The following is a 26,979-nucleotide window of genomic DNA, read 5'->3' as shown; positions in this document are numbered from 1 at the left end:
CGTTCGATATTAGTATAAAACATTCTTATTATTTTTTGCATTATAATTAGTTATACTATTTTAGGAAGATATCTTTAAAGTGTTTAAAGGCCGGATCGCGGCCGATTCAACTTTGAGAAAGGGCGCAGCGCCTGCAACAGCTGATGAGGGTACTTTGAAGACATCTAACGAGGACACTGATAAAAACTCGTAATTACTTCTGCTATAGCTGTTAATGACCTGAAGCTATCAGATTGTTCGGTAACGCGCCCGAACACAAGAAAATGAATTCGGCAGTGACGCGTGCAGTCTGCAAGCTCCTCCGAGCACCGGGCAGCGGTCTCAGAAAACTTCACGGCAAAACGCCGACAGTCGATCCGGGTATGACACCTTTTATCGTGGGAAAGAACACGAGCAACGACTTTCTTTGCTGTGCAATTGGCAGCGTTTAAGCAGCCTGGAAAATACTCGCGCTACGTGCGTCAGAACTGTGTACAACGTTCATTTTTGTTTTGTTTTGTTTTCTAGAAGTATATCGGGAAATTATGGCGAAGCCCGGAGCGAAGCATGTTTTCTTGTTTTCGTAGGTATCGCCAAGCAGTTGAGCAAACGTTCCATGGTGATCGAAGCGCAGGCAAAATCTGCGGAGACAAAGCTTCTGCAACAGCTGAGATCACGAATACTTGCGACGGGCCCGATTACTGTGGCCGAGTACATGAAGGAAGTCTTGACAAATCCTATGTCCGTACGTATTCTGTTCCCATCGTGTCTACTGCAATGAAAAGAAGCAAAAATAAACGTTTCTACGCACAAATGTATCAACGTCGTCGTTTCCTTTTTTCAATTTCAGGGCTACTACATGCACAGAGATGTGTTCGGCAGTTCGGGAGATTTCACGACGTCGCCTGAAATATCTCAAATGTTCGGAGAGGTGCGTAATGTTCACCTGCGACGATGTTTTGAAGGTTGTGAAAACCTTGTCTCGTGGCTCTATTCCAGCTGATTGCCGTGTGGTTCCTGAACGAATGGGTCAAGGCTGGAAAGCCGAAGCCGCTTTACATCGTAGAGCTTGGACCGGGACGCGGTACTCTTTCGGACGACATGCTGCGGGTGAGCATTATTACCCTTGTAGCGTAAGCACCAAGTCGTTTAGTGGAGTGTCTGTGGTTTGTGTATCCCCCGCGTCGGCTGCGCACGGTATGATATCGAACAGAATGAGGTCACATTCAATTAAGGTAAGTTTTGGGACGATTTGCAGCTTAATTAAGACATACTTACTTTCACATGTAGCCACGCAACAAGCTTGTCTTTCTTGTTGAAGAACCTCCCTCGTCGCAGCCACGTAATCATGACCTTGTATTCTTTTCTGCACGTTGTGGTCTCTATAATAGCTATGTATTCGCTCAACCGTAAAACAACGAGCTTTACTCTGTGTAGTTCAGTTGCAGCGCAATACCTGATATTGTTTGACTAACTCGTTTACACAATGTTCAGTTACCCCACATTGTGCCAACATAGAATATGTTTGTTGAGGCATTTGCTTTCCACAGGCGCATGTTGTACAAACTATATCCCTCGCAACTCATGGATCAGTTTTTTGTCACTGTCCAGTCCAGAAACCAGGGTTGCAGTGTATGGTTCATGGTATGGCGCAGGTGTTCTCGAAGTACAGTGACGCCATGGAAGTGGTGTCTCTGCACTTAGTCGAAATCAGCCCGCACCTGAGCCAAGTGCAGGAGCTCAAGTTGTGCGGAACTGTCAGCGTTGTGAAGGACGTGCTCGAACACAACCCGGTGACTCTACGCCTCCCAGTGAAGAAGGACAGTGAAGAGGCAAGTCATAAATTTGAGATAAGCGTTATGACAAAAATATGCCAAGTATGATGTTTATTTGGCACACCAGGCTCCTGAAGGCATGGTGCGACAGCTCCTGCTTTAGAATAAACTTTGCACTCGCATAAATTCTGAGTGTTGTTGTTTTGTTGAGGTGATTTCATTTCAGATGCGCTCCACTAACCAGTGGCCATTGTTACGTAAGATATGATGTTGGTCCTGATCTGAGTAAGCGACATGACCCTGTACTGCTTTTCACATAGGCCTCTTTTAGCAAAGTTGGCTCATTATGCTCTTACCATACATGAGCAAGTCTGCGAAAAGAAAAAGTGCTTCGATCACCAATGCTGCTCCTCATGTGCAGGCCACTTACAAGCACAGCATCACGAAGCATGGTGTTCCTGTCGGCTGGTACCGACACCTTCACGACGTGCCCCGCGGGTTCTCGTGCTTTATTGCCCATGAATTCCTCGACGCCCTGCCCGTACACAAGTTCCAGCGCACCTCAGAAGGGTGGCGAGAGGTCTTCATTGACCTTGACGACGGGCCGGGTCCACACCACTTAAGATATGTGCTGTCTCGAGGACCTACACCGGCGAGTTTCTTTGCCAATGTGAGTGGCATGCAGCTCTTATTGGGTGCTTGCTTTGCACGGGTGGAAAAATGCGTCCTTGATCTGGTTTTAGCAGCTGAATGGTACAGCACCGATACCACCTTTGTCAGAAGTAACCGAGCAGAAGTGCATAATGGTTTTTCGCGATTGTAATGCCAAAGTGAATGCGGAAAATTTGAGTAGGGATGCAACCGACTCTAAAATATTTGACAACAACGAATGTCTGATGTAAATGCTCCCTAATGCATGATCCCCCAAGAAATCCTTCCTATAATGAAAGGTGCCTAAAAGGAAATTGCATTGAATCTCCGGCTGAACTCTCTCACCATGTTGTGGTTGTGACCAGGGACTTCCGCAGGCATGGTATTAAGTCTTGGGATCCGAATGTGAACTTGTCTGGCACTTGAAGGTCACATCTGGAATTTTGTTTAATGAGTTATTGATGGCACCATTCTGACAGTGGGTGCTAAACTACTAATCAAGTGGCTAGGTAATAGCGAGTAGAAGAAAAATAGTTAGCAGTTCTAAAGCCGCGTTTCCGATGTTCTATTGATTTCCAGGCGTACTGTTTATTAGGCTCAGACGTGGTGTTCCTGTAAAGAAAAGAAACAGCCGCACGTATTGTGCAGTGAGTGACATATGTTCGAGTTGTGAGAGTGATGCAATTTGGTCATAAAATGAAAAGGATGCCTGCAAGACAATGCAAGCAGATAATTACAAATGTGAAAAACATTACGTGCTTTTATACTTTACCACATGGCACTAAAGGCAGTATGTAGTAACAACAAACTTGAAAGAGCTTGAATTCATACCTTCTTATTTTTCTTCTCCTCCAGCCCAATGCAGCTTCACAACAAACCCGGTCGTGGTCCCAGCAGGAGACTAGGAACCACAAGAAAAAGTGTATTGAATTTTGCAGATCCGTTCCCCGCCTTACTTTCCCGACGTTCCAAATGAGCAGGAAAGCAAGTGCTTGCCCAATCGCTGTAATTACAGGAGCTTTGTCTTGATAGTAAATGCACAAGGTATTCTTGCAAATGGTACAACTTCACAGCACCAGCCAAAAAGTAGCGTTGAGCGAGTTGTGTTAAGTGGAGCACGCTTTCTATGCAGCACAGTGCACTGACAGCATCAAATCAGAAGCTGCACATGATACTTGCTTACTTTTTATCATCGCACAGAAAACATAGAGGGAGCACGCTTATATCAGCCAAATTACACTCGCGGCCAGGGAGCAGCAGCCAGCGACTGCAGTCGTAGTGTCGTCGCTTGGCCCTGCGCCTACTTCACCTGATGGCGGAGCTGCTCGGTTATTTTTGGCAAAGAACATATTACATTCCACTTGCCATGTGCTTTGTTTTCACTTAACAGCAGGTGGTTGAAATTTTTGGAGCCCTTCACTGCGGCATCCCTCGCAGCCCGAGTCATCTATGGGTGTTACGCCATATAAACTAAACTAAACTGTTGTCAGATGGCGGTTTGCACTGATGAAAGTTCTGTCAAGACCAGTTATTTTTTTCTGCTTGCAGCGAAGGCATCCAAACGTATGTGGTATGCGGGAGCGTTGAGTAGAGAGCGAGGGAAAACTAACTTCCCAGAATTGCTACAACACACGATTTTCAGTGGAGTCAAGTATGAGGTGGGGGAAAGGATGCCTATATCTCAGATTTCTCTAAATTTATGTCCATTGCATCAATGCCTGACATGGAGAAATCTCGTCAAAAATGTTACATTGTCATTCATGTGCATGCATCGCATTTTTCCCTGTTCTCGTGTTGCAGGTGACTGGTGAGGAGCGAGACCACGTTGAAGTCTGCCCCGAGGCAGGTGTCATTGTTCAGGAGCTAGCGAGTCGCATGGACGAGCATGGAGGCTGCGGACTCGTCGTCGACTACGGGCACGATGGTGACAAGACGGACACGTTCCGTGTGAGCGCTTAATTTTCACGCTTAGCCCAACCTAACCTAAGCAACATAGAGCTGCGGCCAAGGTTTATGCATTACTGGCTCTGGCGTTTTTTACTTACTGCAGCAGTTACAACGTGTGACGATGAGAGCAACTTAAAAAAATTGCTTAGCTAGACAGCAAAGAAATATACTTGCTGCATATTTATCAGTGCCAAAATTTTGAGGCAAAGCAGTTAATGCTTTTGAAGAAGAATATGGAAACAGTTCTTGACAATTTTCTTTTCTTTTAGCTGATGGGCTGCCATTATGTTGATGGCAGGATGTTAGCACTTATAGAAATAAAAATATTCCTCTGTTTAAGAAAGATGTAGTTTCCCACCTGTGAACCACTGTTTCAAACTATTTATATAGTGTGTTTTAGCGAACTTTCGAAAATTCCTGAAAATAATGGGTTCGAAAAATAGAAAAAAAAAAATCTTTTTTGAACAAACTTGCAGTTGTGGTGGACACAGTTTACTGCAAAGCCTCTAATTACACAGCGAATTAACTAAATCCGTTAAATTAAATGTTCAATATATTGCAGTTTGGTGCTCTGTCCCAATGGGGAGTTGAGCTGTAAACAAGATGATCACATATCAGTTCATGAGGCGAAGGAAAACTCGTCTTCTAGAGCCCTGCAGCGCAAGGAAAGCCAGCACATTATTCCATATAAAACCGAAACTAAGCGCAAGGGACAAAACATCTGGTGATGATGTGTGCAGTTAACGGCACTGCAGCTTAGTCTCTGGGATTTCAGGACCAAAGCCGTTCTTAGAACACCGCAGATTGCACGTTAAACCCCAGGTGATTGAAATTTCCGGAGCCCTCCACTACGGAGTGTCTCATCGCCTTAAGTCGCTTTAGGACGTTAAACCTTATAAGCCAAACCAAACAGTAGGTTGCTTGGCTGCCTTCGTTTAGGCAGTGCGTCCAGCATCGCCATTCCGTCGACCTATGCTTGAAATAGCAGCCAAGCTACTGGCCTCCGATCATGGAAGTCCCTAACCCTTCTATGCATGGTTCACCTTTCAGGCATTCAAGAACCATGCCCTCCACCCTGCGCTGTCCGAACCGGGCACAGCAGACTTGACCGCCGATGTGGACTTTTCCTACCTGAGACGGATTCTGAAGGACAGAGGTGCAGAGTTTGTTTTTGCGCCCTTGTTGCCGGCAAATGGCCTACCTACTAATGAAAGCTGTGCATTTCTTTTCAGCACTGACCTTTGGCCCTATTGCCCAGGGAGAGTTCCTTAGAAACATGGGCATCCACATACGTCTGGAGGTAGGCTGGAACAAACTTTTTTCTCTCATTGCTTGAAACGTCCGTGCTTCCAAAAGTCAGCTGCACATGACTAAAAGAGAGCGCAGGCTCTGAATACCTTTTTTGCAGCTTACCTAAATTATAAAGCTGCGTCACACTGTAATAGTGCAGTTACCACTGCACTCACCGCATTATTATTGCTCTTAAGAGGTGCAGGGTTTCTTTAAGCCGTACATATTCTTGTGGGTGGTGAATCTCTGCCTAAGCAGTAGTGATCATATTATGTAAGTGAAATCTCACACCTTTAAGTGGCAGTGCTGGTACATACTACTGGTCATGCTTTGGCGATAGGGAAGAGATTGCATGGCCAGCACGAATATCTCCTCTGCCTTTCACCCTAGGCGGGAATGACCATTTTCTTCACATATCTAACGAATTCACACAGCGAGGCATTTTGTCATGTCTAGAGTCCGTATGGTACCAGTGATATCACCTTCACCTCCTGACTGCCCATGTGCATGCCGAGCTGAAGGGTGGAGGATCTGGGCAGGCAATGCAGTGCACACACCCCTGTACATGCCGGGCTCCCTGGTGTTAATACCACTTCAAGATACATGCTCAACTACACTTAATTCAGTGTCTGAAAAGATATTTTCCTGAACGTACAACAGGAGCAGTGAAGTAAAAGATTCAACACTTAGTCCTAAAGAACAAGAACCAATTTCTATCAACTTTCGCTTCCAGTGCGAGGCTTGCAGCCATATGCCTGCTTCAAGTTTTGTAATATAGACTGGACGTGTGCTAAATCATCAAGAGCACATCAGATCAAGCTAGTACTTCCCGCTTTTCCAATGTAGTGGACAAGATGTGATTCATTAGTTAACCTTCTTTAAGCACTGGCTGAAGACTTTAATTAGGAAATTTTATTTGGACATAGACCACCCAGTAAGGACTGGCCGTGTGCTAAATCATCAAGAGATGATTGTCCGCTATTGTCCTGTCCCCTCCTCGTCCTTTGTGATTTTGAGCGCTTCGCTGTGTTGACGATGAACCAACACGCCCAAACATTTTCCCTTCTGAAGGACTGGCATTGGGTAACAGGCCAAGAAGATATCTGCATTTCATTGTGAATTAGAGGCCCCCCTAATCATTTTTGTTGCAAAACGAGTAAATTCTTTGTAAAGGCCGACCATAAATTTTGCTGTTCCAGAAACTCCTGGCCAACTGTCCACCTGAGGCTCGCCAGGACTTGCTGACAGGTTACGATATGCTGACCAATCCGGAAAAGATGGGGGAGCGGTTCAAGTTCTTCGGCATCTTTCCGAAGGACATGCAGGAGACACTCAACGCCAATCCTCCCGCAGGGTTCTTTGCGCCTTCCTAAAGCAGCTGCTCCCATGCAGGCACTCGTAGAGAAGGAAAACTGGCAGTTTCATTCCTGCTGGCTTCCTCGAGAAACATGGCTTTCCCTCGCATAACATTTAATCAATAATTGTCTCTGACTATGCCAACTAGAACGTGCTATGAGGCGCCTTCACTACGAGCAACCACGATGTCTCGCTACATTACGCAGTTGCTGGAGTTTTCTTTCCCGATGAACCAAGCCACTGTCATCATTCCGCTCTTGAACAAAACGGACCAGGTGAAAGACGATGTAACGAGTTCAGCAGCTTAATTAGTGAAACTGCTTTGTTTAGTCAGCAGAATCACATTGCTGCAGTGTTTCAAACTTGATGCTTCGGAGACACTGCAAGAGGGGAGACTCTTAAAGGCTTAGCTTAAGGGATTTTTTTTTTTTTACTTTTTTACACTTTTTCTAGCTCACTGGGAGCTTTTCTGGAGAAACTTAAGCGGCCAATCCAAGCATGGTCTTAGTCATTTTATCTAGTGGCAAGCCAAAGCAGTGTTCATTTCTCCTAGCAGCTAGCGTGACGAGTGGAAAAGGGTCGGGCAACACAGTACACCAATTTTTAACCAGATGTGGGCATTTATACTTTTGCTTGTCTTCAAGGTGCATCAGTGAAAAACAGTTCTATTATCGATTTCGTGCCTTGTTGAAAAAATATGAGCAGCTAGGACCGGACACTATTTCCGCCAAACCATTGAAGAGACCGGTGAAAAATAGGCAAAATATATACTTTAATGTCCCATGACGTTTACACACGTAGAACAATCTCTGTGCAAAGTGTATACTCTTTCCACTGAGCCAACAAAAAGCATTAGCTGTACGTTTTGATACGATTGTGAAAAATAAAAAAAAATGCCTTACGCCTTGCTGATCCCTGTGCATTTATTGCTGATCACTGCTGCCAGTGCTAGCAATGAAAAGCAATGGAACTTTTTAAAGAGTTACTTATGTCCCTTTTGCTGGTCACAGGGGATTGTGCAAAAGGAGCAACTTCTCGCATAAATCCTAGTCAACAAGTTTCTTTTCTTCTTCCTTTGGTAGTTAACAATGCAGCAGTGTGAAGTTGTTCCCTTGACCATGCAAAACAATGCAGCCCAAATAGTTAAGGTCAGTCTTCGTCGCGACGTGGTCCAGTGAAGGAAGGTTGGTGAAGTCACCACCAGGCTTGCACAGCCTGCCTCGCCAGTTGGGCCTCCCGCGGAGTGAAGCGCAGGCCGACAGCGATGGCGTTGAGCATGTGCTTGCGTGCGGGGGCCTCGTTGCACAGAAGGTACTGCAGCACCACATTCTTCAGGTACTGCAGGTTCACCTTGCCGCTGTCATCGGGGCCTGGCATGTGCTCTAGCTGGGACAAGCGTAACCTGTGCAGGAGTTTTAGTCGACACTTACTGGGTGCATTTTTTTGCTTTTATCGTACCAACATAACGTCAACCGATCTGTGGTCATCTTTCTAAGCTTTGCTCTGTGTCCGAACTAGTGACTGCAAAAAAAAAACGTAGTTGGAGAGGAAAAAGTCTGATAGCTTGCGTTCTGCTGTACTGTCGCTTGAACGGTTACAACTTCATAAGTGTGCCGTGCGCTAACGGCAATGCAAACACTGCTGGTTGCCCCTATGTCATCGTAGCATGCATGAAGTATACCAGTTGGAGCGCAGAAGTCATTACATTTATGACACAGCAGTAACTGTGAAGTAACCACAATCTCGGCACAAAGTGGAAACTGCACTGTTCTTGGTCTCCAGTCAGGATAACTGGAGACTCCCTTTATTCGGGCAATTTTTTTTTTCCTAGCAGCAAGCTCTTGCCACAACAGTCATGGCCTTCTGGCACGAGGGAACCGTCAGCAACAGTGACATATCTATTTTTTACTCTTCTGAGGTCATGTTTTCTTGCCCACATAGCCTCAGGCATGACCATTCTTAAAAAAAAAAAAGCTATTGCGAGTCTCTCAGGGAGCGAAAGGGGCTCCCTAGTGTACGTCTGAGTAAAAGTGACGTTCCTTCCTATGGGAATGTGGGGACTCACCTCAGCGCCTCCCTTTCCTGGGCGTCCTTCTGTTCCTTGAGTAACACTGACCGCTGGAGGTCTCTGAGGGCCGACTCCACGTCCCGTTTCTCCCTCAGGGTCCGCAAGAGCTCGGCATCCTTGCGGGCTAGCTCTTGCGCGTAGTGTAGCAGCTGGCACTCAGTCTGCGGCGCGACAAGAAAAAACTTGTCGGGCACACTGCGTTTCCTAGGTGCCCCTCTTACTGAAGTAGAGCGACGCATATTCAGACTTCCGTACGTTTGCAGATATCAAGCCACTTTGAAGCTTTTCACACCTGCCGGCTGGTGAAGGTTGCCTCATGTAATATCCCGCTTCAGGATCCTTTAAGTACACATAAGTAAATGTTTTCCCCCCCTCAGGTGCCAGGTCAACAAGATTTTTAAAAATTAGGAGGACGCTTAAGCTTTGTTGTGTAGAAGTAGATGTAATAGCGGGCATTCATTTACTTTTTTACCTATGACAGATTACACTGCAATGATAATCACACTTAAGTTTTTACTTTTATAGTAATGACGGACTAGGGCACGACAACTCACCACTTTCAATTTCTTTAGCTACGATAAACTATGATGCAATGACTCGGCAGTTTAGTTGTTTTTTTTTATGCTTTATATATACAATTATTTTAATTAACCATAATTAATTAGCCATGGATCCCTTAGCCATGGATCCCAAATTTTCAGCCAGATCGATAAACTGCAGGCCTCCATTTTTCCTACCGCTTTCCGAGCACTTTCTACAATTCCTGACAATACACCCACGCCGAAATTGGGATATGACAATGGCTTTTCGATCGAACGAGCTGTGTACGCTTCGAATAAAATGTTTTTCTTCTGCATATCAAATGGAAGTACTATAAGTACTACAAATGTTAGCACTGGAAATTCTTATGTCCCCATATAGGCCTTTGCAATGAGTGCTCCTGGACGCTGCCACATTGTTCACAAGACTGTCATGTGCTTCTCTTACTAGCTTGGTGGAAGCTGCAGTCAAACTGGTTTCCAGCAGTCCAGAGTGGAGGAACTTCGAAAACTCCCTCGCCCAATGCGCTGGCCTATAGAAACAAGCAACTTTGCAGCATCTCATCTGCCATGGTGGACCAAGCAACACAACATAGCTGTATGGAGAAAGTGTGGTCAATAAAGAGTGGCCATCAATCATCATAACAAGAAAAGCAGGCACTTGGACTAAAAATAGGCAGAAAACTTCTATTTGGAAGGCTAGCGCTCGCGGTTGCCTTAGAGCAGTTCATACTCCGATGCTCCAGCAAACGAGCACAGTGGTCACAACACGATGCCCGCTTGAAAAAAGGGGCCCTTACTGAACAGCATGAGCTGTCTATAGAATTGTACGCCATTTAAGAGCAAGTCATATCAAATCAAATCTTATTCCCACCATGTTCTCAACGGATGAAAGACTATGGAAAAAAAGCTGCCGGTAGGCAGCTTGACGAGTCCGCAGCCTTGTATATATACATATATAAGGTTACGATATATACACAAGCGAATACGGTGTTCAGTTCTAAATAATTTTGCAATATTGCTTTTTGCAATTTTTGCCTTTTACTCAACTTGGGCACCCAAAAAACAGCCAGGCATGCCAATGCGCAGGCTATCTTAGCGATTCTCCAAGTAATGATTAGTGGTGCTAATTGGTGAACCATCAAAGTGAAGTAGCTGGTTCGCCTGCATAAATGATGCCTTGGAGTGCTTTACAGTAAACACCATTTGTTTCCATGATGGTACCTCACATTGTTGAACGTGTAACAACGAGCACGTGCTCAATTTCCACAGACGGCCACAAGCATGCAAAAGGACGTGTAGTGTGCTCTGCTGCCCACGTGTGAAGTGCAAGAACAAGGAAAAGAGTGAGGCGACGTCCGTCCAGGCATACCTTGCTGTTACCATCCTTGGATGTGTAGCCCAGGTTCTTTGATAGCAGCTCGGACAATAGAGGGTCCAGCCGGTCACCTTCACCATCGGAGCTTGCATCACGTTCCCGAGAAGTCTCCTGAAATGTCACACTTTTGTTTGTGGCTCTGAAGCTCTAGAACTGGTGCTCTTTGTTAGTGAAATGGCAACTCTAACCACATAATGTTGATTTGCTCTTCAGCGAGTATGCTGTCCCCGACTGCCAACACCACGCAGTGCTGTCAAAACGGTAGCAGCATTGGGTTCATTTGTCGCACTGTTTCCATCAGAATACCTGTTGCATGCTCCTTAACTGCAGACATGCCATTTGACTGTTAATATAAAAGCTTGATGCGGTCGGTTTTTCTAATTCATGATGTTTAATTCTGGTACAAGTTACAAGCTGCAACGAAGCACGAAGTTGACTGTTTCCACTTTCGAATGTCGGTACACCCCGTATATTGCAAACTTGTTATTCATCCAGAGATGGTTTGGTTTATGCGGCTTAACGTCCCAAAGTGCCTCAGGCTATGAGAGACGCCATAGTGGAGGACTCCAGACATTTTGACCCCCTGGGTTTAACGTACACTGCACAGCACACAGACGCCTAGCTTTTCGCCTCTACCAAAGAGTGGCCGCCACGGCCGGGAACTTATTTCGCATCCTTGGGTACAGCAGTCGAGTGCCCTAACCATTGCACCACCACGGTGAGGCTCATCCGTAGATGTTTAGAAGTATATGTAGTTTTACCATGCACGTGCCACTTTTCTGAACTGCTATCTTTGTGAACTAACTGCAAAAAACCCCATAGCTGAATGAAATTTCAGCTATGGGGTTCATGGCAGCAAACTGAAATTCGTACAAGTGTTACTTAAGTTTTGAAAACACACGAACATGAATATTTAGCTGCCACAATTTAGAATGCTGAAGTGTGAAAATAGGAGAACGCTATTCGGGTGTGTTATCTTGCTACCGTACAAGCCTGAAGCAAGTGAAAAGAACGCACTGTCCTATTTTCCCCACTTGCACGACAGCGGAAAAGGGTTGGGTGGCATCCTTCCCAACCATGCTCACCATGGTGAGGGGGCTGCCGGCAGCCTCACACTGCGCCTGCCAGTCGTAGCGCTGGTTCTCGGACTCGAGGCTGGCGAGCGTGGCACGAAGCGCCTGCAGTTCGCGGTCTTTCTCCTCCACCAGAGCAAGGGAGCGGTCACGCTGTGCCTGCATCAAGGACTCCAGCTCCGACAGCTTGCTGCTCCAACGTTGCTCCAGCCGCTGGCACTCCTGCCGGTGTCGCGTCTCTGTCTCCGACAGGGCATGCTTCAAGCATATGGGTGGAGATCGTCAACATACCATCATCCTATCATTATAACATCAGGTGCTCTTTCTTTGCAAATCACCTGGATTAAATTTCCAGGGTTGAACGAGAGAAAGAAGATGGATACACAGTATGAGTTCACAAGCTGAGCCAATGTTTCGACAAGGCGAATTGTCTTCAACGAAGACAAGTACAAAGACAAGTCCCCTAGTCGGAATATTGGCTCGGCTTGTGAACTGAGACTCTCCTTCCAACCCTTGTTCAGTGCTCTTTCATACTGGATTAAATGCGATATACAAAAGAGTGTCGCCTTTAAGGCAATCTGCTATCAAATACCATGCCAGCAAAACTTCAATACAGCCAAAACACTTCAGGTTTGTAATAAGGTATGCAGCGTGGATCAAGGCAGCAGAGCTCCCTTTTTTGAACAAAAAAAGAAGAAAAGAAAAGGAACACTGACCACATGAACAGAAACACAGGTGCCTAATCGTTGACTGGGTAGTAATCAAAAAGCAAATATACTAAGTGCTCCGAGCTAGCGGTTTTTGTGAGATATTTGCAGAACCTTGAAGGTTTATTTATTTTATTATTTTTTTTCAGCTTTGCGCTGTGAAGCTCAAAATATTTAGGTTTGGTTTGGTTCACAAGATTTAATGCCCCAAAGCAACTCAGGCTACAAGGGACACCGTAGCTTGACCGGCAAATTTCACTGCTGCCAGCTCCCACAACTCTTTTCCTTTAAGCTCGTTATAATCCTGTTGGAACAATCTGAAAAGTAATTTTAACTCACCTCTCACACAAAGGAATCAGATATGCAGTACACAGCCTAAACCAGAGGCTGCTTTCTTTCATGTACTGAGACTGAAATGAATGTCAACAAACCATAGAGAATGGCCCAGAACTCTGCAACACTGCAAGCCTCAATAAAACTGCTTTGGTACACAAAAATTGAGTGTTCATTAATCCTAGTCAGACTACTCTGTTCAGCAAGACACTGCTGGTAACACATATTATGCTCCGTGGCCGAAGAGACTGTGAAACTGGTGGCACTTAAAACCCGCACTTAGTTTTCATTCAAGGGAGCAAAAACCAGTGTACCATGTGTTCGGAATGTCCCGAAAAAGTTTTTTCAATATGCGTAGAGGTAAAGGGAATGTCACTGATACCTCAGGTGCGACACATTCCATATTCCAGTGACAAGATCATGCCAGGCTTGACAGACAAAGGCATAACCTCGTGCTGATGCCTTCATCTAACTGACGATTAATATCATTAATATCATTACCAAAATGGTTAAGGTTGCGTATCAAGCTCCAAGGACACCAAAAAATATGGTCAATTTCAAGCATGCTCAAAGCTCTGTATGGTCACATGTAACGGCACTTAATGACATCAGAAAAAGAAATTAAAACTGCCCAATAAGAGAAATGCTGCGTTAAAGCTCCTTGCAAAACCATTTGGCTGTCACAAGGGTGGCTTCCAAGCAGATTGTCAAATGTCAGCATTGTAAATATTTCATAGAGGCGGTGGATACATCATTTCCTGCAAAGGCTCTTGGGCCAACGTACCAGTAACCAGAACGGGGTACTACAGACCCCCCCCCCCCCCCCCTCTCTCTCTCTCTCTCTCTCTGTAAAAATAGCTGCATAAATTTGCTTGTGCCAACTGCAAAAGTGGGGTTACTTTTTGCTGGCTCCAAATGCTAGGGCAGTTAGAGACTTTGTATGGAGAAGGTTGTGCGGATAAGGCAGCCGCAGTGGGCAGAGGACAGTCTTTATGACAGTCAGGAGAGCCCACTCCACTGGTAAAAAGGGATCAATTTCGCTATATTAAAGAAGGCTTGGTGGAGTACCTGATAAGTGATGCTCAGATTGTGTTTTGGAAAAAGTCAGCCCTAAAAATTCCAGTCACTATGATTTTGGCGCTTGCAGAGCACTCCAGCCTCTAAGGTCACTGTCTTAAGATGGTTCATCCTGATGTGGAGAAGGCAATGAACAATGTGCTTCGACACAGTCTAGTAACATGCACTAGAGCCGAATCAAAAGGCCCTTCCATGCGTTGCCAAGGTATCGTTCAAAGTGACAGAGCACCTGTAGCTTGGATGCCGCTTCTCTGCTGTTCTCCTCCTGAGCCTCAAAGCGTGCGCGCTGCGTCCTCAGCTGCCCCTGGAGGTCCTTGACCTGCTGCCTCAGCCGTTCCAACTCTGCCACGACCTCTTGACCCTGGAAGTGATGGTTAAGAAGAAATTGCAAAGCTAGGACTGAGGAACACTGAGAAAACCGACAAGGCGTAACATGCCGGGATGAAAATGCAATGTGCTTCAGTTTCGCTGAAAATTTTGCTCATAACTCTTATTGATTGGCAAAACAAGCTAGTCATGTATGCTTAATGCCTCACAGGCACAAAGCTCAATTTAGGCTCCGCCACTTCTCACCATCTCGTCTCTGCTCTTTCCTACTGCATGTAATTATTGGCCACCTTGTGTAATATGCCATTCTCTCTCGTCACCGAGTGTAGAAGTAAACATGGACTGCACTACAAGGCTGCCCATTTTGGTTGACCTCACTGCTCAGGACCTCTTCAAGTGCAACCTGGAAAGTTGCGTATGTTAACGTAATTCGAGAAACTGCAAAATTACATCCGCTTTTCAGGCAAGTTTATTTAATTGCGAGACCTCCTGAATGCAGCGTCGGAACCTGCTCTATCTACAACAAGCTGGGGCTGGCTAGATAGCTGATAAGTCTGCCAAGGGAATGAAGAGGCGAGGAAATGCAAGAATAGAAAAAGAACCACACCAGTTACAGAACTTGGTGACTGCACTCCTCTCTCCTGCACAGCCTGCATCATTAAAACACTTGATTTAAATCAAAACACAATGGCAATGCACTGAAAACAAAGCGCAGCCCAAGGATCCAGGAAGAGACAGCAATAACACTGATAGAAGATACAAATGCAACGCACGTCCAGAGATGGTCTAGCTTTAACTATTCATAGAGTTTTGGTTCACACATGCCTACTTTCACCAACAACATAAGCTTGCACTGTTAGTATTCGTGAGGGGTGTAACCAACCTGCGAGAAGCCTGCCTGGCTGCCTCCTGTCCCCTGAAGCACAGACTGGGCGTGAACCTTGTACTGTTCGAACTCGTCCTTGAGCTGACGCAGCTCTTCTCGGCACTTGGCGTGCAGGCCTAGCACTTCCTCCTCGGCCAGCTCACGGAAGTAGGCTGTCCGCGATGCAACGACACATCAGGCTCAACACAACAACACCCAGGGATTTGTGTTGGTTTTGTATTAAACAGCCTAAACTATACCAGGCAAACATGACAACTTTGTAAATTCATGTTGGCTTTGCATTAAGAGGAACCCTGCTCCCAGCTTTTCAACAGGAAGAAAAACAATGAAGTGTTCGTCTTTGTAACTGTCGACTGAAGGTGTAGTTATGACATGCAGTGTGCAGCACAGCCTGAAGTTGCTCACATGAGGATACATAGTCAACATGAACCTGACATCATCGTGAGACCTTTGTTGGAGTTCATGGTACCTGCAGTAACCCCTTGGAACCTTTTGTAGTGCGACTTTAGAGGTCATGCGGACAGACGATGCATTCCATGTTTTGCCAAGAACTTTACTGGGCTTGATTTTATGAGCGTGCGAAATGCTACATCTGAGCCTTCAGCGCTGTGCACCAGCACTTCGCAGACTGGCGCGTGGTTCTTGAATGATTTTAAAGGTTCACTGTTGACCACCATCACTGCAGAGCTGGGCATTGTCAAAATGCAGCATGTAAGCAGTGTATCGCTATTTTATGCTTCATATGCTTCTCACATAGAGATCAAGAGAGGGAATACGAGACATAGACTCTGACTATAGAGTCTACAGTCAGCACCTGTGTCTCCTCTTTCCTTTTTTTGTCCTCTGTGTGGCTTTTGCATTGTTTTCCGTGTATGTAAAGCAGCTGAATAGAGCGGAGCTGTGCATCACCTTGAAGTTTTACCAAACTGTTTTTACTTCCAAAGCTTTACGGCCGGTGCATGCACTGTAATGCAGGCCCATAGTGAGCAGGCTCACCGATCAGGTCGACAGGTTTCTCGGCACGCTGGTTAGACTCCTTGAGCAGCAGACGCATCTTGCCAAAACGATCGAGTAGGGTTTTCACGTCCAGGTTACTGTCCTGGGATGTGGGTAGAGTTGAACCAGTGTTAAGACATTGCACATGTGTCACGGCGGACAGATGCACTTGCAAAAGTTGAAATTTAGAAAGACACCAAAGACAGCACTAGCCAATTTATGTACCTAGTAAAACTCACTTCTCTGGTTCTTTCTGGGTACGTCAATATTTGTCTGGTAGCGAAAGACAGATTTATTGTTCAGAGAATTAAATTTTTTCCGCTACACTATCCAAACTTGTGACATCTGCATTGGCAAAAATTGGCCAACGATTACATTTTTAGGTAATGCGATTTTTGAGCACAGCTGCTTCGGTTTTTAAACTATCAATGGCCGCAGACAAAGCATGCACGGCTGATGAATGGAGGCAGCTCTTGGTTTTGGCTTTGGATCAATGCGCAGCGATCTTTCACCATTGCGCACCACCCCGGGTGGTGCACTCACGGGCAACAGTTGCCACTGCTGAATAAGAACTGCCCTTACAGTACCCTCCTCCTCTGCTACACAGCTCTCATCTACTGTCGCCTTACCCTCCTTCCCCATTTCTTTTCACACTCCCACCATACCCTCCTCCTCCGCTTTCCTTATCATGCCCTCTTTGCTATTGTCACACTTTCATCCTCTGCTGTTTACGCCGATGTCAACCTAGGAGTGGGTTGGCAACAGAGTTATCTTCGGAGCTGTGCTCTGGAAAGAGGTTATGAGGACACTTAAGAGTAGACGTGATAGCACCTTTAACACCGCCTTTTCATTTCGCGAATTCTCAGCACTGAGAAGCTGGCACAGAGTTTGGCAAAGTGTTAATCATATTCAGTCGGTTCGGTCTTTTGAGAAAAGAAATATGCAATACCTCTCTCACTTCTCGATGGACGCCTACACTTACAATCAACGGCGTACAATTTGAGCTACACATGTCGTCGGTATGAATGCCTTTCGCAAACTAGCGTCCAATTTGACTAGCTGCGGATGCTAAACGGGAAGCAATACGGAGTGACACCACTCCGAGTGCTGCACTAAAAAGCGGCTGCATCACGATTTAGATACAAAATCATGTGCACATTTTTTTTCAAACTTGTATTTTCGAGGCACAATAAGCCCAGTACACTATCGCGTAAAACTGCAATGAGCATTTTCAAGTAAACGATGGTACCGACACTGCATTTACTTGTGAAATCGACCAGTGATGGAGACCCTTGTATTTCATTTTCCGGCCCAGATTTTCCAGCTCACAGAAAGCTTCGGTGAAAGTAATGTCATATTTGTTTGAATACAGTAATACATCAATACGGGTCAACCTCAATTTGTTCTCATCCTCCTTTCAAGCAGTAGTCACTCAGTTTTTCTAAAATATTCTAGGCTAATCTTGGGGAGCATTTATTATGTGAGTGGCACCCACTATGCGAGTAAATATGGCAACATTGGCGCAAGAGGCAAACTGCAATGCTGGCACATAGCGGGGCACACCTGGGACGGCAGTTCAGAGGCCCTGGCACCGATGCCCGCTGCGCTTGCCAGAGCTGCATTCTCCTGGGCGAGCTGGGAGAGACGCTCACGCAGGCGCTGGATGGCTGCACGGTCTTGCATGCGTAGCCGGTCGTACGTGCCCACTGCCTGGGATAACTCCTGTTTCGGGAGAGTTGGGACAATTGGAAGCATTCAAGGCACTTGCCTAGATCGTTTACAATACCCGACGCCACATCATGTAGCTGTGGCATGCCAAGCGTCACAGTGCCTCAGACTGCCAGACACCCTGTGGAAGGAAGTGCGCCTGTCGCGTCTGACACTACACAACATTGTTCTAGTGTGAAAGCGTCAATGGATGAAGTCTAACCGGCGCACCTTTCCCTGTATCACCGTACTGACAGGAGTTGCCAGCTCTGCTTTCAGGACCCTTGTATCTTTATTACTGAATCATTATTACTATTGTATCTTTATTATTTATTATTATGAATCCTTGTATTTTGTGGAGTTAAGACAGTACACTGTCCCCTAGGCAATTCCAGCACATTTGTGCACATGGTTAAACTATCTACACACATCAGAACCCTCCTCCTCCTGAGCATGTCTCTGGCAGGTGCTGGCGAGAAGGCAGTAACGTCAACTACATCTACCAACTACCAAGCTTTTGCACATTATACTCTAGGCTCAGCTGCATTACATGTCTGAAATTCTTTTTCTTTTGCACTGTATAGTGACGTTATGTTTGTTCCTGCTGTTCTACTATCCCACTGTGTAACCATTAATGTCTACTTCTTTCCTTGGCTATTCCATATTTTTCACCTGCAAAGTAATGCGAAGATGTTTCCTGCTTCTTTCTTTTTTAGATCCGAAGCTGCAGAATATTTTTATTAGGTGGGCAATTCGTGCAGAGAATGGGACTGGCTGAGCGAGAAACTGAGCAAGAGAGAGAGAACTGAGCGAACTGATGACTGGTGCATGCACAGGCAAACTGATGAATTTCGAAAAATCGGGACGAGTAATAACACCGGTGGCTGCAGTGAAGGGCAAGAGAGCAGAGAAGTGAGGTTGGCTAAGCAGGTAGGCTGAATGAGTGGAGAGACGAGCATGCAGTCGAGTAAGCGCATATTGCTCTGACTAAGCACACCTTTAAGTGCAGACAGATAAACAAATGACCGACGCACCTGCAAGCGACTCTCCAGGCTGGCCACCCTTGCCTCACTCCCTGTTGTCTGCTGGTGCAAACGTGCCTGAACGTTACCCGCCCGCTTCTTTTCTTGTTCCAGGGCAGCCTGGTGTTGAGCCTGAATAAAAGGGGGGTGGGGGGGACCAACCATCAGCCTTCAATGAACCGACCATGATTAGTGGCTTTTCAAAAAATCAATCAATAAATAAATGAGCCATTTGTACATGAACCACATCCATGAATTCTTCTTACACAGGAATCGGCAGAGTCTGAAACTCATAAAATTTGCGAATGCACCACTACCCCTATATTCGTTTTACTTTACTATATTATGCAGGTAAGCCACATCCACCAAAAACCTAGGGTAAAAAAAAAACAAGCGCCAGAACCTGTCTGCTGATCAGTTTTTATTTCCACTGTGAGGAGAATGACAGTACAGCCCACTATGTGGGAATTCCAATGCAGATGATGGCATTGCCTCGGAGTCTCCAGCCCATAGTATGGGGTTATGGGTTAGTCCTTAGTATCACTGCATTTCCTGGCTACTGTCTTGTCAATAAAGTACATTCTTAATCTTGGCCAAAGTAATGCCATTTCAAAATGAACTGAAATACATTTAAGGCAAAATTCAGACACTGCAAGGTCCTTTCACCTTCAACAATTCACAACACGACTGCTTCAGGCAGGGTTGTTCAAGGCCAGCCCCTGTGTCTCACCTTGACCTCTACCAGCTCCTGCTGCAACTTCAGGAGCAGGGGCGAAGGCTGCCGCAGCTTCTCCTCCGAGGCAAGCAACCGTTTGCGCACTTCGTCCAGCTCCTGGGTCAGCTTCTCCACCTTGGCCTCGTACTCTTTGGCCAGGTCTGCCTGCAGCATGGTGCACACCGATCGCCAGTCAATATGCCTGGCCCAGTCACTTAGTCTCTGTTGTCCATCATTATTCAGGTTGTTTCATCAACAAATATTCAGGTTGTTTTCCATCAGCAAGGCGAGGTCAGCACTTCCAACTGATCAGCTGATCACTCGCACACCCTCGAAAGGCAAATCTGTCTGTATCTAAATATACAAGCTACATTATTGTTTCCTTCTTTTTGCTAGAATGTTACACACCTCTAAGCTCAAGTAGGGCAGTTACCCAAGCTCACTCTGTTAGCATTCTTTGCTGGCAACAAGCAATCCACAACTGACCATGAACAAGAGCACAGAGCGGTTCCTCGTCAATGCATAACATCACTAATTGGCCCTTCCCATCCATGTCGGTTTCGTAAGGCTGTGCATAATATGGCGCCCACCTCTCAAAAACAGAGAGGGGATTATACTGAAGGATCCTTCTAGAAGGACAGGCCTTTTTGTATTTCGCCTGTCCCGAAAAATATGGTTACTGTAGCCGGCATTCAATCCGCGACCTTGGGAACAGCAGTCCGTTTGAATGATTAGTAGCTTTTAAAAGGATCAATAAATAAATCAACGAACCATTGATCGAGCAAGCTTTGTCCCTCACCTGTGCGGCTTTTCGTGTGGCCTCCTCAAGCTTGTCCTCCAAGTTGTCACGCAAAGTCCGTTCCTCGGAAAGCAAGCGCTGAAGCTCCCTCAGCATGGCTGCGTGGTCGCTCTGTTCTTGTTGACGAGCCATCTGTTCCTCGCGCAGCTTTGATCGAAGCTGTGCTCACAAAATAGCAAATAAGTCATGGCAATAAGACAATGACTGCTTAACTGCAAAGCCCCCAAACTACCTCACATTCTTGTTAGCTATTCGAACCAATTCACACTGCACTTCCGGGCACATTCAGAAATCGTGAATTTCTCGTTGACCTAAGCTGATGGCAAATTGCAGCAACATTTCAAACTGGCAGTACCTTGCACTTGTCACGTGAATCAACGAGCTCTTCCTCCACAAAATCGACAACCTGGCGCGGCCGCAGTGTGCTTGTGGGTCGGAAAACGCAGTGTAACACCACGTGGCTCGTCACTGCACCATGCCACTATGTAGCCGACAGCTGGCTACGAATCGACCGGCAAAGATCTTATCCCTCTATGTCACCATGATAGGAAAAATGGCATGTGTGAAAGCAGCTCAGCTCATGTAGGAAGCAGCGAGGACGTGGCATACGTGCGTTGCCGTGGTTGCTTTGCGGTGAACACTCTCAATTTACTAGTTAGAACCTAGAAACTGCATATCTTGGACCACAGTAAGCAAGAAGAAAATTGTGGAGGTTTAACCGCACTTAAGCCTGGTTATAACAAGCGGAAGCAACTGCCACAGTGGCTCAATGGCTGACGCTCGGCTACTCAACCGGAGTACCTGGGTTGGAAGCCGACCAGTTCGGCCGATGGTGACACTCTTTAAGTGACGAGGTATCTAATGGTCACCTTACAGTACTTTATGACAGCATTTAGTAAGCTCTTTTTCCATAGTCATGTGAGCATTACATCAAACATTATCTGAGTGTGATAGCAGACTTTATTCACTGGATGCAACTTAAAAAATGTAAGGAAAGTATTATTATTCCTAAAAATAAAATAAAGTTTGCTACGATTACTACAGTAGGATACCACTTTAAAAGAAAACAGAAGATAGTAACAATTAGCTGTGCACATATTATTCTCTTGCCCCATCACAACAGCAAACAAACTTTTTTGATCTTTCACTATATTAAACAAGCAAGACACATCGCAATAAGGTGGTCAGGTTCTTGTTTTCTCAACAAAAGAGCTTTAACAACAGGCTTGGTTTTGTTAGGAGGAATCCTGTGTGGCGGTCACTGCAGGCAATTTGCATCTGACTTACCAAACGATTCCTCTACCTTCATTTTATTTTATTTATCGGTACTGCGATCTTATTCAAAACCTCAGCAGGGTGGAGACTACCTTCCTAGTTGACACTACAGATATACTAAATTGTTTCGTTGATAGCAAAAACAAAATCTGTTTGCTATATCTTTGTTTCTGTCTATAGCTGCATTATGTGAAAAAATGTTTGAGGTTAGCCTGAACCACATTTACTCATATCTAAGAGTGCGCAAATATTGGAAATTTTCCATTTGAATGCAATATATTTGTTATTCGACTCATATTCGCATTAAAAGAAACTGAAATTCTGAATTTTTCTAACATTCAGAAGCCCTTCCCAACAGTGCGCACAAAACGTAGCGTCGACACTTTCATCTCCAATTCTGACAACTATTGTGCAGGTGTTCTTCAGATAAAATTACTGCGATGCAAATGGTTTTCAGCAGTTTCTACAGGCCCATTCGATAATTCGAGGTGTTGATTAATTCGGACATTTTTTCCGGTCTCTCGATGGCCGAATTAACGAGTTTACTGTATTCGGCCGCGATATCACAGCTGCACTCGGGTTGATGCAGGTCCTTCGATGTACAAAAAACTGGTATATGGAATCCTCTATAAAATTTATGCTAGATTTTTTATAGTGCGGTATACACCTCTGCGCAACTCTAGTTTAATTTTATTTGCAAATATCATGTGAATTCTGCAATAAACAAGACAAACGATGTGTACTACTTTTTAATATTACATTCTTTTTCACTGATGAGATATATGATATTGGATTCGATATTTGAAGGTATTTATTTTCTCATATTTGTATTCGATTTGTATTCAAAAACTTTAAAATTACCACACCTCTACTGATATTCGAAATCACTCGAAGATGCTCTATTCAGTTTGCACCCAAATCACTTGTATTGACTTTGCGCTCCAAAATTTGATATTCATACACCTCTAATTGTCATCCACAAAACCTGCCTAAGCAATAATGGCAACCAAGAGTGTTCCTTCATAACATCATACATGGCTGTGAGCCAACAGTAAATATGACAGTCTTGTTTATTCTACTCCATTTCACTCCTCCATCTCCACATTGGGACAAAACTAAGTATATCCAAAGCAGCCATCAAGAGACCTGGCTAACAAAATGGCGCCACAGTGAAAGAAAAGTGGATGACATGAAATTCCCACAAAAATGCCTTGCGTGCCTTTGTTTTTGCATGCTTGTTGTCTTGGCTAAAGCTCCTACATACAGATGCTTAACAAACGCTCAAATTCTCACAAAACGAGAAGGAAACAATGAAACCAAGCCAGACAGACATGAGAGCCTCCACTTTATGCCCTGATAACTTTCCTGACCCAGCACAACATAATCCATGCAAGGCACTAAAAGTTGACAGACTTGTGACCAGGCTCTGAGACAAACACTAAAAAAAAAAAAGTAAGGGGCGATAAATTGAACTGATGCCATGAAAGGCAAGCAACAGCTTTTTCTTTCACTCACCAATCTATCCCAATTCTGACTTTTTTTCTTTCACTCACCATTCTGATCCACTAGGATTCTGATTCTATTTCAATTACAATTCTATTCCAATTACGGTTCCATTCTTACCTCATTTCTGCATGTACCATACTTTCCGGCGTATAAGACGCCCCTTTCAAATTTAGAAGCTTTCAACAAAAATTTAGTATATTAAGACGCAACTCTATACGAGACGCACCTCAATTTACCCATTTAGGGCTTTCAAATTTAGCTGCTTTCAACGAAAAATTTATTATACTAAGACATAACCCTGTATGAGATGCACCTCAATTTACCCAGTTAAGGCAATGAGATTTGACTATGCATGCTAGCGCGTAGTCCCTGCACATGGAGTGGAGCATTTCCTTCTCTCAACCTGCCATAGAGGAACCTCCCCCAAACACCACCTGCCCCATTCGGAAGGTTGAAGCGAAGCCAATGGTGGACAGTTTACAGCTGCATCGCTTTGTCAGTGGCATAGCTGGTGCGATTTATGGAATCTTGGTGTAACCGCATGTGCCCTAACGATTGCTGAAATAAAATAGCGTTTTTTGTCCCGAATCTCTTTAATGTTGAAAGTACACAGTCATACTAGAAACGTGCCCCATTTAACAGGTGTTACCAAGAATCCATTTTTAAGAGGAGTCCATTAACAGCAGTCCATTAACAGTGACTATTCTGCTGCAGAAAGCTGAAAGGCATGCTTCGGCTCCAAAGCTCCTGCTTCCATTGCCAGGAACAGCAACCGCGAAATATAGCATGTTCTCAAGTAGCTTAAAATAACCATCAGCAGCTGTGCCCCCGACACCCTGAAATTTGAAGAATCTGCTTTCAGAGCCACTTGAGTGGGTCATGTGGCCAAAGAAAACGGGACATGCGATCCACTCACTGACATGAATCGGCATTCTATTTTTTACCTCTGCCATCTTGGCGTCCAGTGCAGCGGAAAGCTCAGCTGCATTCTTCTGCACTTCGTCAGCCTGACGAAGCGCAGCCTCCTTTTCCTGGATGAGTCGCTTGCGGTCTGCCTGGAAGGCAGCCTCCATGCGTGCCTTCTCTTCAGAGAGGGTGGACAGGGCTTGGGAGAGAGCGGCGACGTGGTCCTCCGGGGACTCATCTTGTACGGAATCACTGGCAGAACTTTCATCCTCCTTACCCTCAGTCTGCAAGGAATAGGATCGGCAGAGCTACACTGATGTCTGCCTCTTCTGCCTCTTCGACAGCATCAAGCAATCCAAAACAGGCAGGAAACGTTCATGAGAAAAAGAAGCCCAGCACTTTGAGAGGGTTTGTAGCAAACAGTGCTGTTCTGCCATCAATTCAATCAATAGAAGCAGTGAAAGCATACGCTCCCCTTTACCCTCTCAAGAGGTAGCTAGAGCACTTGACCACTCTACGCGTCACAAATATGCTACCACTGCGGTACAGGTTTGGTTTGGGTTTTAGGGTAACATCCCAAAGTAACTCAGGCTATGAGGGATGCCTTAGTGGAGGCCTCAGGATATTTTGACCGCCTGGAGTTCTTTAATGTGCACTGACATCGCACAGTAAACAGGTGCCTTGCTTTTCACCGAAGCAGCTATTAGAACAATAACAAAAATGCAATAATCCACACCTCACTTCACCTCATTTGGGAGTGTAAAATTGATTGATATTTCGCGACATGAATAGAGCAAATCCTCGTTGATACATTTCCCTAAAAATGCGAAAAAAAAACATTTACCCAGCAAAAACTCTTCCACATCATAAATTTAAGTGCAGATTAGCATTTCTTGACATATATGGCCAGCTTATCTTTTAGTACTGTTCTGCACTCATTCCCTTCCTCCCTGTGAGACGAACGTATGAGCCCGCACAGAAAAAGATTTTCAGCTACACCACTGTCTACCATAAGCAGGATGTTAAGTCTGAAGTCACATAAGAGATTATTATTGGTCTAAAATTTGGTGAGTACTGCTTGTAGTCCGCAATCAGAGTCAGCCTTTCACAATCTGGACAAACCTAACTGAAATTTAGGACAATCTCACTGTAGTTATCTAGTTTAGTTAAGTGATTTCATTGTGTGTTTGTGGCTTATGATGTAAGCAGTACACAAACGCATTTTCTTCTGTGCTAGGATGAACAAGTATAGCAACTCTTGAGATACGGTGATTATCCTTCCCATCGTTTGGAATGTGATGAACATCAGTAGGAATACACGACACATTCTTTGTCCAATGTTAAGAAAAACTTACTGACTGTTTAGATGCTGCTCTGCCTTCTTCACCTTCCTTTCTAGTCACTGACTCATTCGACGCACTTGAACGGGCTTTTTCGTTGGCTTTCGAAGATGTCAGTGCCTTCAAGCTCAATTCCAGGGCATCCTTCTCTTTCTGCAGGCTTTTGTAGGCACGAACAAGGTCTGCAAGGATACAAAGTGTAACTGTTTATTTGTGGTAGCATACACCTGGATACCCGTGCTCCATTCAGTTTCTGTCTCCCCGATGCACTTAAACTTCACGTCAAATCGCAAACTGTGTCACTGTAGAGAGGTAGATTAAAGGTTAGTAGGCGCGTTACTACATTACGGAAAGAAAATAAATGTCTCATTACCTCCGAGTTTCGTCTCATATCGGTGGAGTTTTTCTTTTTGCGCACAGATGATTTCGCAAAGCTCCCTGCGGTTTGCCTTGTCCGGTATGGTAGCCATCCCCTGAAATGCATCAAAGCTGAGGTCACCCACAAGCTTGGCCTTCTTTTTTCCAGCAAAATGCATAACATAATAAACCAACGATCAGAGTTACAGTAAACGAATAATAATCAAGCCGAGCAGGTGCCGTCAGGACGCAGTACTAGACGGGTGTCTTACGAGTAAACTGTCTTGCGTGGCCATAATTTCTGAAAACTGAATCAGAGTTAAAAGCATTTTGACAATTAGAAGACCTGTGACGTGGTGACATGCTCGCGAAGGCGAAAACACAATGATGTCAGGATGGTTTGTTGGCGTACCTGGCCTCGCTCTTCGAGCTGACAGCTGTTCGGAACGATTGTGGAGTGGGCTACCCTCGCATTCGACGTCGATTCAACCGCAAGGCATTTTGACAGCTACCGAGTTCTGCATGTTGAAGTATCGCTGCTATTTGACAGGCAACAAGCCAGCAGGCAGATTCGAACAAACACTAACGTTACATGTAAGCACTACTAAACGCGAAGCGAAAGAAGCGAATTGAACAGAAAAGCACAACAAAAAAAAAAAATGTGCAAAGGATTGGATCGGCTACTTTAGGCTTGCGTTATTTAACGCGAATCCGAGGGCAATCGAAACTACAACTGCTACAACTGCTACAACTGCGACAACCGAAAAGCGAAGTTTTATTACTGTGTGGTGCGATGTCAGTGCATGGTCAGTGCACGTCAAAAACCTCCAGGTGGTCATAATTACTCTGTAACCCTCCACAATGGCACCTCTTTCTCTCACCATATGTCTCATCACCATCCCTTCCCTTACGGAGCGGTTTAGGTGTCCACAAGAGAAGTGTGGCAGATGCTGCGCTTTCCTTTCCTGTG

The 26,979-nt window shown here is 45.1% G+C and overlaps 2 protein-coding genes across 2 annotated transcripts; one reads left to right on the top strand and one right to left on the bottom strand.

The window, feature by feature from the left end:
• Positions 1-102: 102 nt before the first annotated feature.
• LOC146176235 (protein arginine methyltransferase NDUFAF7, mitochondrial) lies at positions 103-7,910 on the top strand. The gene is made up of 10 exons (XM_084582550.1): positions 103-360; positions 567-724; positions 830-910; positions 979-1,089; positions 1,635-1,811; positions 2,176-2,424; positions 4,206-4,352; positions 5,403-5,508; positions 5,585-5,652; positions 6,842-7,910. The coding sequence occupies exons 1-10, from the start codon at positions 264-266 to the stop codon at positions 7,013-7,015; spliced, it is 1,368 nt and encodes a 455-aa protein (XP_084438676.1). The 5' UTR covers positions 103-263; the 3' UTR covers positions 7,016-7,910.
• Positions 7,751-26,661, bottom strand: GCC88 (GRIP and coiled-coil domain containing 88 kDa). Its single transcript, XM_084582546.1, has 15 exons — positions 26,422-26,661; positions 26,026-26,125; positions 25,668-25,834; positions 24,351-24,596; positions 20,626-20,784; positions 19,842-19,991; positions 19,124-19,243; positions 17,946-18,104; positions 16,383-16,485; positions 15,384-15,538; positions 14,403-14,534; positions 12,069-12,314; positions 10,978-11,094; positions 9,064-9,227; positions 7,751-8,400 (listed from the first exon to the last, which is right to left on the bottom strand). Exons 2-15 carry the CDS (start codon positions 26,120-26,122, stop codon positions 8,193-8,195), a joined length of 2,223 nt encoding a protein of 740 aa, XP_084438672.1. The 5' UTR covers positions 26,123-26,125; positions 26,422-26,661; the 3' UTR covers positions 7,751-8,192.
• Positions 26,662-26,979: the final 318 nt, after the last annotated feature.

Source organism: Amblyomma maculatum, chromosome 10 (genome assembly GCF_055883805.1).
Source record: "Amblyomma maculatum isolate TAMU_Amacu chromosome 10, ASM5588380v1, whole genome shotgun sequence".
NCBI classification, from domain to species: domain Eukaryota; kingdom Metazoa; phylum Arthropoda; class Arachnida; order Ixodida; family Ixodidae; genus Amblyomma; species Amblyomma maculatum.
The sequence above is the reverse complement of the archived record's forward strand: the minus strand, read 5'-3'. Positions and strand labels throughout refer to the sequence as shown.

Excerpts from the sequence above, each read along its gene's own strand:
- LOC146176235 (XM_084582550.1), top strand. The coding sequence starts at position 264 with ATGAATTCGGCAGTGACGCGTGCAGTCTGCAAGCTCCTCCGAGCACCG. Across the intron at positions 1,812-2,175 it reads TGAAGAAGGACAGTGAAGAG|GCCACTTACAAGCACAGCAT; the intron begins GCAAGTCATAAA and ends CCTCATGTGCAG. Across the intron at positions 5,509-5,584 it reads ACGGATTCTGAAGGACAGAG|CACTGACCTTTGGCCCTATT; the intron begins GTGCAGAGTTTG and ends ATTTCTTTTCAG.
- GCC88 (XM_084582546.1), bottom strand. The coding sequence starts at position 26,122 with ATGGCTACCATACCGGACAAGGCAAACCGCAGGGAGCTTTGCGAAATC. Across the intron at positions 24,597-25,667 it reads GAGCAGCATCTAAACAGTCA|ACTGAGGGTAAGGAGGATGA; the intron begins GTAAGTTTTTCT and ends TATTCCTTGCAG. Across the intron at positions 9,228-10,977 it reads CCAAGGATGGTAACAGCAAG|ACTGAGTGCCAGCTGCTACA; the intron begins GTATGCCTGGAC and ends GTCGCGCCGCAG.